This window comes from Mesoplodon densirostris, chromosome 9 (genome assembly GCF_025265405.1).
Source record: "Mesoplodon densirostris isolate mMesDen1 chromosome 9, mMesDen1 primary haplotype, whole genome shotgun sequence".
Taxonomy (NCBI): domain Eukaryota; kingdom Metazoa; phylum Chordata; class Mammalia; order Artiodactyla; family Ziphiidae; genus Mesoplodon; species Mesoplodon densirostris.
In genome coordinates, this window is record NC_082669.1 from 54,804,186 (window position 1) to 54,818,259 (window position 14,074).

General features: G+C 35.8%; 2 protein-coding genes and 1 pseudogene across 6 annotated transcripts in view; 2 read left to right on the forward strand and 1 right to left on the reverse strand.

The window, feature by feature from the left end:
• Nucleotides 1-14,074, reverse strand: part of PPP1R9A (protein phosphatase 1 regulatory subunit 9A) — a 281,703-nt gene that overhangs the window by 30,138 nt on the left and 237,491 nt on the right. For 2 of the 5 annotated variants that reach the window (XM_060108178.1, XM_060108176.1), the window contains 2 exons: nt 4,385-4,542; nt 3,578-3,875 (listed from right to left, as the gene is read on the reverse strand). In XM_060108178.1, coding sequence (XP_059964161.1) covers nt 3,578-3,875; nt 4,385-4,542 — 456 coding nt within the window. The remainder of the gene's footprint in view (nt 1-3,577; nt 3,876-4,384; nt 4,543-14,074) is intronic. The other 3 variants (XM_060108181.1, XM_060108180.1, XM_060108177.1) reach the window with 2 other exon arrangements.
• LOC132496207 (cytochrome c oxidase subunit 7A2, mitochondrial-like) lies at nt 2,932-3,358 on the forward strand. The gene has a single exon (XM_060108452.1). The coding sequence runs from the start codon at nt 2,952-2,954 to the stop codon at nt 3,201-3,203; it is 252 nt and encodes an 83-aa protein (XP_059964435.1). The 5' UTR covers nt 2,932-2,951; the 3' UTR covers nt 3,204-3,358.
• LOC132496610 (small nucleolar RNA U3) lies at nt 12,235-12,320 on the forward strand (annotated as a pseudogene).

Sequence of the window (14,074 nt, forward strand, 5' to 3'; positions counted from 1 at the left end):
CAGTGTAAGTCCTTCACCAACTTTACAACTGCTTTTGATGAATTAGCAGGCTTGACATATTTTCTCTTGCCTCCACTAGTATCTTGTACTCCCTAAGTACTTATTTTTTACCTTAAAACGTCTTCTGGAAGACTTGTGCTTAGGACCAGTCTGTGGAAGATAATTCCAGCAAATCAATAGGCTCAGGGAAGGAAACCAGGGAAAATATCAGGGATAAAGCTATGACACTTACTAAGAGTTACAAAACAAGGTGAGCCTCCACAATCAACTGTATTTCTACGTTCAGGATGTATTTGTAGAAAGATTACAACTTTTGCTCTGGTAGAGATAAGTGAGCATGGACTTTGCAGTGTAGTGATGCACAATCATATCTGTAATGAATGAGTGTGTCCCACATCTTTGCTAGCACTGGTTGGTGGAAGTAATCTGATGGGTATCTAACTCAAATGACTATTTCTCTGATCATTAATGAGGTTGATCACCTTTTCATATTTTATAAGTAACATGAATTTTCTCTTCAATAAATTGATGATTTATTACCTTAGCCTATGCTTGACTTAAAAAATTCTTTGAAGCTACTTGTATGTTAGACATATAGAGTCTATCAGTTAACTTTGTATATATCTTATTGTCTACTGAAATCAAGAGCATTTTATAAAATAATTTTAGAGTTTAAAGGAAAAACAATAAAATAAACACCCATTTCATTTCTCACCCCACTCCCATGAAGTTTATATCTAGGAAGTCCCCAGTATATTCTCTTCCATTTTCGTTGCCTGACACTCCTCCCAAGTAATTAACTTTGTCATTCCATTCGTAACCTCAACATTTTGTTTGTGTCTCTAAATAATCTGCTAGTTTTGTGTGGCTTGAGATTCACTATTCAGCTCTCTGGTGAATAACTAATCTTATTTGGATGATTTTTTCCTAATTCCTTCTTTACTTTTAACAAGTTTTTATAGAAAATGTCTGAAAAATTATATCAAATTCCTTTCAATGTCTATTAATATTATAACACTTCACTTTTCCTTTGTTGATGTGATGATTCATACAGTTAGATTTTCTAATGTTAAACCATCCTTACATTTCCATAATCAACCCTACATGATTATGGAATATAAGTAATTTTCACTCCTGGATTTAATTTACAAGCATCATATTTAAAATGAATCTACATTTAGATTTTATATAAGATTTTCTTATATAATAAGAAATAAGATATATTTCTTAAGGTATAATAAGATTTTCTTCTTCCACATGATCTTTACTAGTTTTTAAGACTCTAGCTACATAAAATAAATGAAAAACATCTCCCGGAATAATTAACATAAAATAGATGCTCTATTTTATCTTTTCCTATCTATTTTTTTATAGGTGAGTCAGAATTCAGTTATAAAACCACCTGGGCCTGGTACCTTTCTAAATGGAAGCTATAAAAATATATTTTATATTTCTGTACTTATTGGCTTATTCAGGTTTTCTTTTTCTTAGACCATTTTGAGTACTTTATATTTTGGTAGGAAATCCTCTATTTCCTCTAGATTTTCAAATCTGCCATAGAGTTTGCATGCTATCTTAAAAATTTTTTTAACCTCTGTATCTCCTTTCTCATTTCAAATGCTGTGGGTGTTTTTGGTTTCTCTTTTTTTTCTTAACCTGTCCTTCCAGGGGGCTATTCGTTTTTACATAGCTTTGCTGCGTTTATTTTGTGGAGGTGTTAAGAGTAGGCTTTTCATGTTAATAAAAATTCTTTAAACTCAGCTTTTATCTTCATTATCCCCTCCTTTCTATATTCTGTTTTTTGGTTGTTCTTTCCCTTTATTTTGAATATTTATTTTATTTACTTTCAGTATTTATTTTTTACAATAAAAGCATTTAAAGCCATACATTCTCCTCTGAGTACAATATACTCTGACTACCGATTCAACTTTTGGAAATTTATTCTACAGAAATGAAAGCATCAGCATACAAGAATGTAAAGCACAGAATGCTTATATCTTTTTCACAGTGGTAAGCAAACAAGCAAATAAACAACAACAACCTACCCCCATCCGGGATACAACCTAAATGTCCATCAATACTACAAGGGTTGCCTCAGTTATATTATCGGCTCACTATAGAAGATTATCTTGTCATTTAAATTTGTGTATATCGCCCCAGAGGGATGTCCATAAAATATTATCATGTGTATAACAAAACTGCAGAATGTCATTTGTAGAATTCACTTTTATAAAAAAAGTATATAAAACAAAACATACACCAGAAATTATTTTTGTTTATATATATATATATATATATATATATATACACATTTGTTTAAAATATATGTGTATATATATACATACAGACACACACACACACCATATATATCTACATGCATTTCAGATGTGAAAATAATATAACCAAATCTTCTTGGTTACTTTAAAGGAACACATCAGATGTGGTAGGAAGAGAAAGAACCTGTTCTTTATATATCTCTGCATCATTTCACTTGTTTAAACAGGAATTTATTACTTCTATAAATTAAAGCATACAATTAAAAGGACAACAATCTATTGACACTGCTATGAAATTCTGATGCTAATTCTAGGAGCATATTTTCAAATTTACTGACTAATCTCCCTTCATTATCTTTATCATAGCTTTTCTGTCACATTTTTGCAATATAAATTACCATGAAAATTTCTTCTAAATAAAAACCAATTAATGGGTTAAGATCTATATTGCTTTCACTTTCATATATACATATTTTTTTCTAAATGATTATGTTAGTAGTTATTGAAACTATGGGCTACTATTACACAAAATCTCTCGAAGGCTTCCTGAAGAATTTCCTTCAATAGTAAACTTGTAGAAAGCTGAAGAAGTGAAATACTAATCAGGTAGGGAAAGATTTTTAAAAAGTAAAATAAAGTAAAAATGAGAGGTTGGTGGGCACTAACGGAGCCAAGATGCTGCGGAGTCTGCTGGCTCTTCGTCAGATTGCCCAGAGGACCATAAGTACTGCTTCACGCAGGCAGTTTGAAAATAAAGTTCCAGAGAAACAAAAGCTGTTTCAGGAGGGTAATGGAATTCCAGTGCATCTAAAGGGTGGGATAGCTGATGCCCTCCTGTACAGAGCCACCATGATTCTTACAGTCGGTGGAACAGCATATGCCATATATCAGCTGGCTGTGGCTTCATTCCCCAAGAAGCAGGGTTGACTTCACTTTATCCTCCCAGCAATCAGTTGGCTCAACTCCATTCAGCTCTCTGTGGACCAGTAGTCTGATAACTAATTTGAGTTCTTCTTTGGGGATCAATATTTATTGACTTGTACTAACTGCCACCAATAAAGCAGTCTTTACCATCAAAAATAAATAAATAAATAAATAAATAAATAAAAATGAGAGAAGGGTGTTCTCTTGTCCCATAATATAAAAGGAATGCAGTATTAATTATTAGCTATGAAAAGACACAGGCCTTTGTTTTTGTTGCTTTTTTTTTTTTTGAAAAGAGCCATTTTTACATGGCACAAATTGAGGTGTTAGTGAAGTCAGACAAAACAAAAGCTAAACAACAACAAAATTAACAGTACCTTTTTCTTGTAGTATTTTCTTGGTGGTGGCTTGATGGTGGCAAGGAGATTCTTCCATATCATGATCAGATTTTGAAGGAGAGGAGAATGATGTGTCTCCCCCAGTAGAGGAGGAAGGCTCCCTTTCTGGGTGCAGGGGTCCTTCTTGAAATTCAGCTATGTGGTCAGACGAGAAGGGCACACTGCCAGCCACTGGAGTGAGGGATGAAGCACCAGAATCTGATTCTGGAGAAGTTCTCAAACCCTTGGGCAGAAGTGATTTGGTAATGTGCATGTGGTTATAGAAACTGTTTGAAGGCTGTTGGTATAAGAGATTATAAAGGAGGTTATGCCACTGAGCATCAGTCCCATGTGATACTTACTTTGAAATCAGACGGACCTTTTTTTAGTAAATCCCTATGAAAACCCATTTTTGTTGGTTTACAGATAAGACTACATAGTTCACAACAATTCACCATATTACCTTTGTAGCTACCAGATACCTAAGACATATAGGAACAATGACTTGTACACTCATTATTTACCATCAGATAAAACCAACAGCTGAATATCAAAAGCACCATCATGAAATATGACAATATGGATAATGCTCTTGGTTATTAGTTCATCAAATGAGTACAGAAAGAATTTGAATTACAACGATATATCGAGGTGAATAAGAATTTAGGAGACAAAGAAGTGAACTATTCCAGCTGTTTCCAACTAGAATACAGGATATGGCTGCAGGAAAATCATTATCTTCAATAAGCTGTAGGAACAAGGATACAGCCCGAACTCACAAGTCAGAAAGTGGTCAGGGGCACTCACCTTTCGCTCCAGACTGTCCTCGCCATCTGTTGAACTGACACTATCATAGAGTCTTGTCCTAGAGGGCCTCTGGCGTCTGTTCTTCATGGAAAGCTGGGCCCGGGTTTTCAGTGCTTTTGAATCCAGGCGTTCTGTCTCTGGGACCGCTTCATTGAAGTCTAAGAAAAGAATATTGCAAAATAATCTGTGAAAACTTTGGAGAGGATTGACAGAGACCACAGACACTGGTAACAAAATCTCAAGGTTATCGGTAATACCAGGCAGGAAACAGGTGACAACCATGGCGGCCTGTCTGGTAACAGAGGTAACAAAGAAATCAGTGAGATTTAGGAGAAATGTACAAAGCCTAAGGGAAGAAACGAACACTAAAGATGACCAAGTCAACAGCAAAAATCCAGCATCCAAAGACCATTAAAACCTTTCTACAACATAACTATAAAAAGCACTCACTTGTATTTATTTATTTACACGAATGCATGCTGGAGTGTTGGATGAACAAAGATACAAGAAGGTGTATCAAAGTTGGGAGATCTTAGGGCTTCCCTGGTGGCGCAGTGGTTGAGAGTCCACCTGCCGATGCAGGGGACACGGGTTCGTGCCCCGGTCTGGGAGGATCCCACATGCCGCGGAGCGGCTGGGCCCGTGAGCCATGGCCGCTGAGCCTGTGCGTCCGGAGCCTGTGCTCCACAATGGGAGAGGCCACAGCAGTGAGAGGCCCGCGTACCACCAAAAAAAAAAAAAAAAAAAAAAAAAAGTTGGGAGATCTTAGAAATCAAGGAAAAATACTAAAAAAGTCAGGTGCCAGGTCAAGAGCAGATAACAATAGGTGACCATCAGCATAACTTTTCTATAGCAAAAGTTACCAAGACTGTAACTGTAAGGACTGTACCATTTTGGTCTTAATATATATTTTTTCCACCCAAAACAGAGTTTCTGAAAATTTAGCTTGTGCTTCTTTGAACTCTCTAGAAAGATCAGCAAAGAACTTACCTCAACAGCAAATTTAAGATAGCTGGAGAAATAAAACAAGGCCGGGCTATCCAAGCAAAACAAAAACAAAACACAGGTAAACCACCACAAGTACTTAATTTACTAGTATTATGGATAAAGTATAATAAACTGACCATTGATAGATGGATGGATAAAGAAGATGTGGTGTGTGCGTGTGTGTGTACACAACAGACTATTACTCAGCCATAAAAAAAAGAATGAAATCTTGCCATTTGTAACAACATGGATGGACCTACAGGGTATTATGCCAAGTGAAATAAGTCACACAGAGAAACACAAATACTGTATGATTTCACTTATGTGTGGAATCTAAAAAACAAAACAAATGAACAAACATAACAAAACAGAAACAGAGTCTTAGATACAGAGTACAAACAGGTGGTGGCCAGAGAGGAAGGGATATGGAAATGAGTGATATAGGTGAGGGAGATTAAGCAGTACAAGCTTCCAGTTACAAAATAAATGAATCATGGGCATAAAATGTACAGAGTGGGGAATACAGTCAATAATATCTTTGTATAGTAACATGGTAAACAGACTTACTGTGGTGATCACTCTGTAATGTATAAAAATATCGAATTGCTATGTTGTGCAACAGGAACTAACATAATGTTGTAGGTCAATTATACTTCAAAAAAACCCCCCAACCAACCAACCAAACAAACTCACAGAAAAAAGAGATCAGAAGATGTGGCACATATATACAATGGAATATTACTCAGCCATAAAAAGAAATGAAATTGAGCTATTTATAATGAGGTGGATAGACCTAGAGTCTGTCATACAGAGTGAAGTAAGTCAGAAAGAGAAAGACAAATACCGTATGCTAACACATATATATGGAATTTAAGAAGAAAAAAAATGTCATGAAAAACCTAGGGGTAAGACTGGAATAAAGACACAGACCTACTAGAGAATGGACTTGAGGATATGGGGAGGGGGAAGGGTAAGCTGTGACAAAGCGAAAGAGAGGCATGGACATATATACACTACCAAACGTAAGGTAGATAGCTAGTGGGAAGCAGCCACATAGCACAGGGAGATCAGCTCGGTGCTTTGTGACTGCCTGGAGGGGTAGGATAGGGAGGGTGGGAGGGAGACGCAAGAGGGAGGGGATATGGGAACATATGTATATGTATAACTGATTCATTTTGTTATAAAGCAGAAACTAACACACCATTGTGAAGCAATTATACTCCAATAAAGATGTAAAAAAAAAAAAATCAAAAAAAAAAAAAGAGATCAGATTTGTGGTTACCAGAGGTGGGGGTGGGAGAAGGGGGACTTAGATGAAGGTAGTTAAAGGTACAAACTTCAGCTATAAGATAAATAAGTACTAGGGATGTGATGTACAACATGATAGATATAATTAACACTGTTGTATGTTATATATGACAGTTAAGAGAGTAAATCCTAAGAGTTCTCATCACAAGGAAAAAATATTTTTTTCTCTTTTTCTTTTACTTTGTACCTATGTGAGATGATGGACATTCACTAAACTTATTGTGATAATCATTTCATGATTTACGTAAGTCAAATTATTATGCTGTACCCCTTAAACATATACAGTGCTGTGTCAATGATATCTCAATAAAACTGTAAGATAAATAAAGTAAAAGAGCTGAAAAGTTAAAAGAAATACCACCCCCCAATTTCCTTTTATTAACTTTTAAGTTTACATTCCAAGTTATGTGTATGCGTCTTTGTCTCATTTTTTTTTCCCTGGATATCTTCTCTCCCCACCAGAAACTACACTGATTTTTCAAAGGAAAGTGTTTAAGTCTTTAAATAAAAAGACTCAAAGAAAAAAAGAGTGAAGTGGAACACACACAAAATGACCTGGTAAAGGCTAGAGGGAGAAACCACTGTGGTTCTCTTTAGTCTGCCTCTCCCCACCTTTAATCTTGCTGCCCAGAGTCTAAGTCAGGACTCAAAAGTTGCCATTCTGAAAGGGAAGAGGGGAGGTTACCCACGAACACTGGCTGAATAGGCACTGGCTGAGGAAAAGTGTTCCCCTAGTTGAATTTATTTGGAATGCTACTGCTCCTTACATTTGCATATGTAGCCACTCCTTAGAAATAATGAAGTTTGGTCATTAATCCTATTTTACCTTTTCAGAGCGGCAGTCATTAAATGAAGTCATAATGTTCAAGAAATTAATAATCAAGGGCTTCTTGGATTTAAATTATTAAGAATAAAGCAAATAACTGAGTTGTAGAAAATATTAATATGTACTGATATTAATAGAGTAAAACAATTTCTCACAGTAGCATTACCCCAGGAAATTCTTTTCACAGTATTAAATATTATGAAGTATTATTATGTTCAAAATATATTATATTATAAAAGCAAAACAAGGAAGCACCTCAGGTTGTACCTTTCTTATCTATGGAACTTAGCACTTGGCATATGGTTCTAACAAATAAAATTAAATATATTTTTCACTGAGAGATACATCCACTGAATAACAATATGTACAGAAGGTTTGCCTTTTCATTTCATTTGCCTTTTCTTTCTTGAAAGAAAAGTGGATATTCAGAAAAGTCAGACCATTCAAGTATATTTAAAGACAGCTAAATATTTTCTATCAGCAGTCCCTATATTTTTTACATGTCAATGAAGAAAAAGTAATCTCCTTGATCACTTTTATTTCCTCTTTTCAATAAAATCTGAATTTGTAGCTGCCCATTAGGAGTTGTGATAATTGGGAGAGAATCAACTTCACCAGCTCTTGTTTACATGTAAAAAGTGGAAATACCACATGGAGGAATGCAATAATATAATTAGGTACCCTGCCATATACACACATCTTACAACTTATCTAGCTCATATTTAGACTGTACATTTTATAACACCAAGCACTGTCACATCCATCATCTCATTTGTTCCTCACAACAGCCCCAAAAGACAGAGCAGCCAAGTATATTTTTTCCTCTCCTGAAGCTCAGAGAACTTGACTGTCTTGTCCTCATCCACATAGCTAGTTTACGAGCTACCGTGACTACGTATTCTAGTTTTTTGACTCCTAGGCCACTAGTCTGTACACACCAATTTAGCTAGTGTTGAACAAATTATTAGAATAAGATTTTAATGCAATTAGAGTTCAGTGTGTTCAGCTGTCAATTCACAAATGACGTGACTAGTCTAGAAAATTCACTTCTCAAACATGTTATTATGAAATGTTATTAATCTTCCACATATGTGGAAGAGCATAAAAAAGGAAGACATTGAAAACTATAGAAAAATTATTTCTCAGATGATTTCTTCTTTGGTTGGTTTAGTAACAACTTTGGTTACGTGGTGACAAAAAGAACCAAGCAGGAAGCTCATTCTACTTTTGTAAACATGGTTCCTTTTGCAATAGAGACCTAGCTCTGGAGGACCTAGCATAGTATATAACAACCAGGATTGTAGTAGCTACCTCATCACTAGGTGCTGAACAAATAAAGTGAGGGAACGTGAGAACTGCTTATCAGCAGGGCTGAGAGTGGAGAGAATTATTCTGGGGCTTCTGCCCCATTACTGTTCAGTAATTTGCCTGGCCCTGGTGTTGGACAACCCCCAAATGGCAATCCTGTATGCTTGCTTTATCATCAGCTAGCACTGACTGGGTGCAAACCACTGGAGCGCACACATGTAATGATACCTATTAAACATGAAGTTAGCTGTAGTCTGAGAAGTAGTGCTTTAAATCCATGACCCAAGTGGCCAACAACACATCACATCCAATTAACAATTTCTCAGGGCCTGAAAACAAAGATCTCAGGGCCTCTTTACAGCAGTGATTAATGGATTATAAAACAGTAATCTGTATTCCCATCCTGAGGAAAAAAATTTTTTAAGATTTTTAAAACTGGAATGGAGCTAAGGACTTTCACTTCAACAACTCTTATACCAGAAGGAAGTTGGAAGAAATGGCTGTCCAGAGGAAGAAACTAGTAAAGACACCGCAAGTAACAACCCCCTTGGGAGTATTAGTGTGAGAGAGAAGGAAAATGTGTACAGGATTATGCTGCTGGGTAACTAGAAGGGTGATCTAATGACCACTAGAAGCTATATTTTTCTATCATGTCATATAAGAATCAGAATATTATTAATTCAAACGAACCTTAGGGATTCTGGCCTAGGCTTTTTTCTCAGGTAGGAAAACCAAGGCTCACAGATCACTAACTTGTGTACTGACTTTATCACAGTTAATCTGTGGAAGACTGGATAGAGCTCAGTCCTCAGAAGCCTATCCTCTTTCTAGAAGGACACTCTCAAGTCTGAAAGTAAATTTCACAAGTCACCTTCCACCTTCTTCGAAACTTCTTTTTAGTCTTACTCTACGTTCCAAACAAAAATACATGTCAAGGCCTAACTTTGCAAATTCCCAGAAGGATATAGCATCGGAAGAAAAAATAAAATGGAGGGATTTTATTTGACTTTGTATTTATCCAAGGAATAAAATTCTTACATAGAAAAATTAGCTGTCACTTTTGTGGATGATGATGTGGCAGGAGAACTCCTACTGGGTCAACATTTCTAAGTTATAAGCTGCTCAACGTACAGGCTTCGGTGGCCATGTTCTCTCACTGTCATTCATTCTCTACAGAGATCTTAATCAATAGCATAGCATAACACTACTTTCATAAATGCAAGACCCTGGGTTCTTCCTCTACCCCTCCTCTCCAGTGTATCTTGTTCTGCTGTCCATTAGAATTAGAGGAAAACTTCCTTTTCCTCTCTCCTTTCTTCTCTGTTCTTTCTTTCAGACCCTCCAGACTCTGAAATAGCCTATCTCTGACCCAAATGCAGCTAGAAATACAAAAGAAGAGCAGACACAAGTGGATCAATAAATATAGACAGACAAATGCAGAAAAGGTATGAAGCAGCTAACGATAATGCAGGTCTGAGTGGGTGGGACTCCACCTCAGTACACCTGCATTTTAAGTCTAGCTTCAATATTGCTTCACATTGGATCCTTTAAAAAAGAAGTTAATGGATTCGATCACAATTTTAGCAGCTGTTATGAAAAATGTTCTGTGAAATTAGGATGTTATAGATCATATCACACAGAGACCAGTTCTCTACAGTAATGCTCTGAGTCATTCAGTCTTTTCACTAGATTGACATTATTTTTGATGTAAATGGAATGCTGCTCACAGATCAGACATAGGCTGCGAGGGAAGTGGAGGAATGGTGCAGCATAACAATGGGGTCTGCTCCACATTCTTACGTTCATTATTCTCCTCAAAAACAGTCACACACACCTTATACCATCACACTGCCTGGCTTGTGCTATTATCAACCGAAATGCCGAGCATAATGAGGCACTCAGTGGCATCTTTAAACTTGAACAGTATCTGCATATCGTTCAGTCACTGCAGGTTCACAAAAGATGGACCCATGGGGCTTTGGGCTGATACACACCGCATTCAGAGGTAGGCTAATGTACCTCAGAGAGGCGGTGTAAAATAGTTGCCGTGAGAGGAGACCTGGAGTTAGTCTTCCTTGAACAGAATCCAAAATGGTGGCTCTGTCACTAAATTGGGCAATTTCTCTAATCTCTTTCCCTCAGAATCCTCAGCTGCTAAAGTGGGCATGATAATAACAACATAATAATAACTGCATTGTCATGAAGACTAAATGCATCAAATAGATATACAAATGCTTGAAAGAGTACATTATAAGCACTCAACAAATGTCTTTATTTACTGACATAAAAAGATTAGCAAGATATTCTTAACTGACTAAAGGTGCCGAATGTGTAAATTCATTTTAAATATTAAAAAATTCCAGCAACATAAAATACATTTTTCCAACAGTAAATATACGCATATAATTGCATAGCAAGCAAGCTGGAAAGATATACTTCATACTGATAATGGTGGTTACCTCCAAAGAAGATATTAGATTTGGAGATGTTGGTCAACAGGTACTTTAGTCTTATTTGTAATGTTAAATTTGTTTTTTGGGTTTTTTTGCATTAGGTATTTAAAAAAATCTATATATTACTTATGTAGTTAAAATTAATGAAAATGAAAAAAACACATATTCAGTAAATTTACTTTTACAGACATCTTAATTCCATTCTAATATGATAGATCTAATGTTCTAGGATTCAGGATTATCAGATGTTGGTATCAGCCCAGGATACTCTGTCAAAATCCCTGCGACTGTCAGCCTGCCCTATGTGAGATGGCTGTTCTTTCATCACATCTATGGAGACTGTTTGCCTGCCTTGCTATTTTACTGCCAGGTGATTGGGACTAAATAAGGGCCCTATAGTTTAGCTTCCTTCCAGTTACTACTTTGTTTCAGTATTGTATGGGGAGGATGTACTGAATCAGACAAGGTAATTTGAGACCAAGTTATACAACTTCAGCTCATCTTATGATATAGCACTTTGGTTAGGAACCCATCCATGGGTAACTCTCACTCTGAACTCTATTAATAGTCGAATTCTTTATAACCACCCAAAACCTGATAAGTCTTGTATCCCAAGTAGTATTTATGACATTTTAGGAGGCTGATTTGATTTCTTATCATTTTAGAACAAGCAGAAGATTATTGCTTTCTTAATTTTTTAATTAGGTCTGAGTTTATTGTTGTATGAACTGTACATTTCATTTGCTAATCTTTGAAAAACATTGAGGAATTCTTTTTTTACCTATTTATGAATAAATGCAATCTCAAAACTATCTGTATGGTTTTGAAACATAATTTGGTAATTTGTTTTAATGTAGTGCTTCTCCAGTGCAGTCTGATATTTAACTTAGCCTTCTTCAGCTTACGGTCAACCTACACTCCTATTCTCAAAGGGGAGAGAGGTCCAAATTTTGCTGTCTATATCTCTTAAGACTATACTTTCAGGGATCATTTCTACAGTTTGTATCTCAGGAATGACTCTTTAGTAATGCCACTAGGCTAGACTACCCATGGAAGAAGTGACTACAAGTCAGAAAACAACTATATAAAAAACTAAATTCCATCATATATCATTTGAAATACTTGTAAGAGTTGCTTGATTCTGAGAATATAAAGGGATACAGAATTGAGATTTAGACAATAGGGCATTTAAATATCTTTGGCCTCCTTCACTGTAAGCTGTCTTTAGACTCTGATAGAAAAGATGTGCATTACCCAAAATTTGAAGAAATGTAAAATCAAATCAAATGGGCAAACCGGCTGGGAATTGCAGACTTCTGTGAGTAGGACTATGAAGTCATGTCAGAGCTTGGGTCTAGGCAGGTGTTTTATGTGAATATCCTTTTCTTAACACTACAGTGTCTTTGACATGACAACAATAAACAAGCTTCTGTATTCTCACTCAGGGTTGCTTATAGAAATCTAATCAGTTTTTCTGTCAATAATCTCTGGATATTAGTAATTCCAAGCATGCTAGTTAGGCAAGTCCCCAAATTATATACTGTGACATAACATCTTCCTTGATTAGTATGGGAAGAACTCAGATTTTATGTCTTTGGTAGAAAATAACCTAAGTTACCTCAGGTGATAATTGTTGGCTTCCTATACGGGAAAGTATCTTTTGACTAGAGGAAGACTGAGTTGCATAATACAGCATTAGAAGATTTAAGAAAACTTTAAAGATCACAATACTTGTAAGTTTAATAGAACAGATGTATAAGAGCTTCTTAAGTACTTGCAAAGACTGTCAGTTGCTAACAATAGTTCTTAAAAAGGAAATCAAATATAACAAATTTATAAATGCAATTTTAAATGTTTGTACATGTTCAATTAGCTAAGTCTGTAAATAGGAACTAAATATTATTCAAAGATCACTTAGCAGTGATTTGCAAATCAAGTTTTAAAATGTAAAGAGCTAGGTTTTTGATAATATAACTTGAATAAATCAAACATTAAAACCAAAATAAAAACCAGAATGACTTTTTGGTGCCCCAAACCCTTCTGTTTCATCAGAAAACTCACAAGCAACAGAGTTTTCAGTTTCAAATTTTCAAATACGTTCTAATTTTTCCTAACTTTCCTCATAAGTGGAATTTCCTATAGGTCTCAGAAATAATCAGGGCACAGTATTGAAGTAGAACATTACTTCATGTCTACCTAAGAGAATTCAGTTATAACCTGATGTCTGTGCCCCACATTAACAGAAAAAAACCTTAAGGATCTCAGTACTATAACTACTGGAACAATATGGTTGGCAGACTGTTCAGAACCATGCACACAAGAGAATTTTCTGGTCCTAATTCCAGAAATAGCTGTTCATCGTTCGAGTTTTAATTCTATAGATGCGGTGACCCCATGATTGATTGTGTTTCCCTCTTGGCTGGTAGACATCTTAAGTGAAATCTTAAATAATCTACAGGAATCCACCACACATACTTCAGATACAAACCACCCCGTGCAGCATCTTCTCCTTCCTACTTTTATATCCCTCCACCCTGATTTCCCAGCCTATTTGTTTAGTCAGCTTACCTTAGCATAATCATATGCTGTCTTCCAATCTATAAAATTAGGATTCCACGGTGAACCAGAGCATATTTATAAAATATAAGAAACACTTCAAAACACAGCTATCTTGTGACATTTCCTTGAATAGGAGCTATATTCCACATTTGGGTTAAAATTGTCTTGACTTCCAGAAGATTATAATCTACCTTTACAGTTCAATTGGCTTTTGAATAAAAATTTTTTTTTTGAATTTTATTCAAAAGC

What these genes read in the sequence shown, in the direction of transcription:
- LOC132496207 (XM_060108452.1), top strand. Translation starts at nt 2,952, where the DNA reads ATGCTGCGGAGTCTGCTGGCTCTTCGTCAGATTGCCCAGAGGACCATA.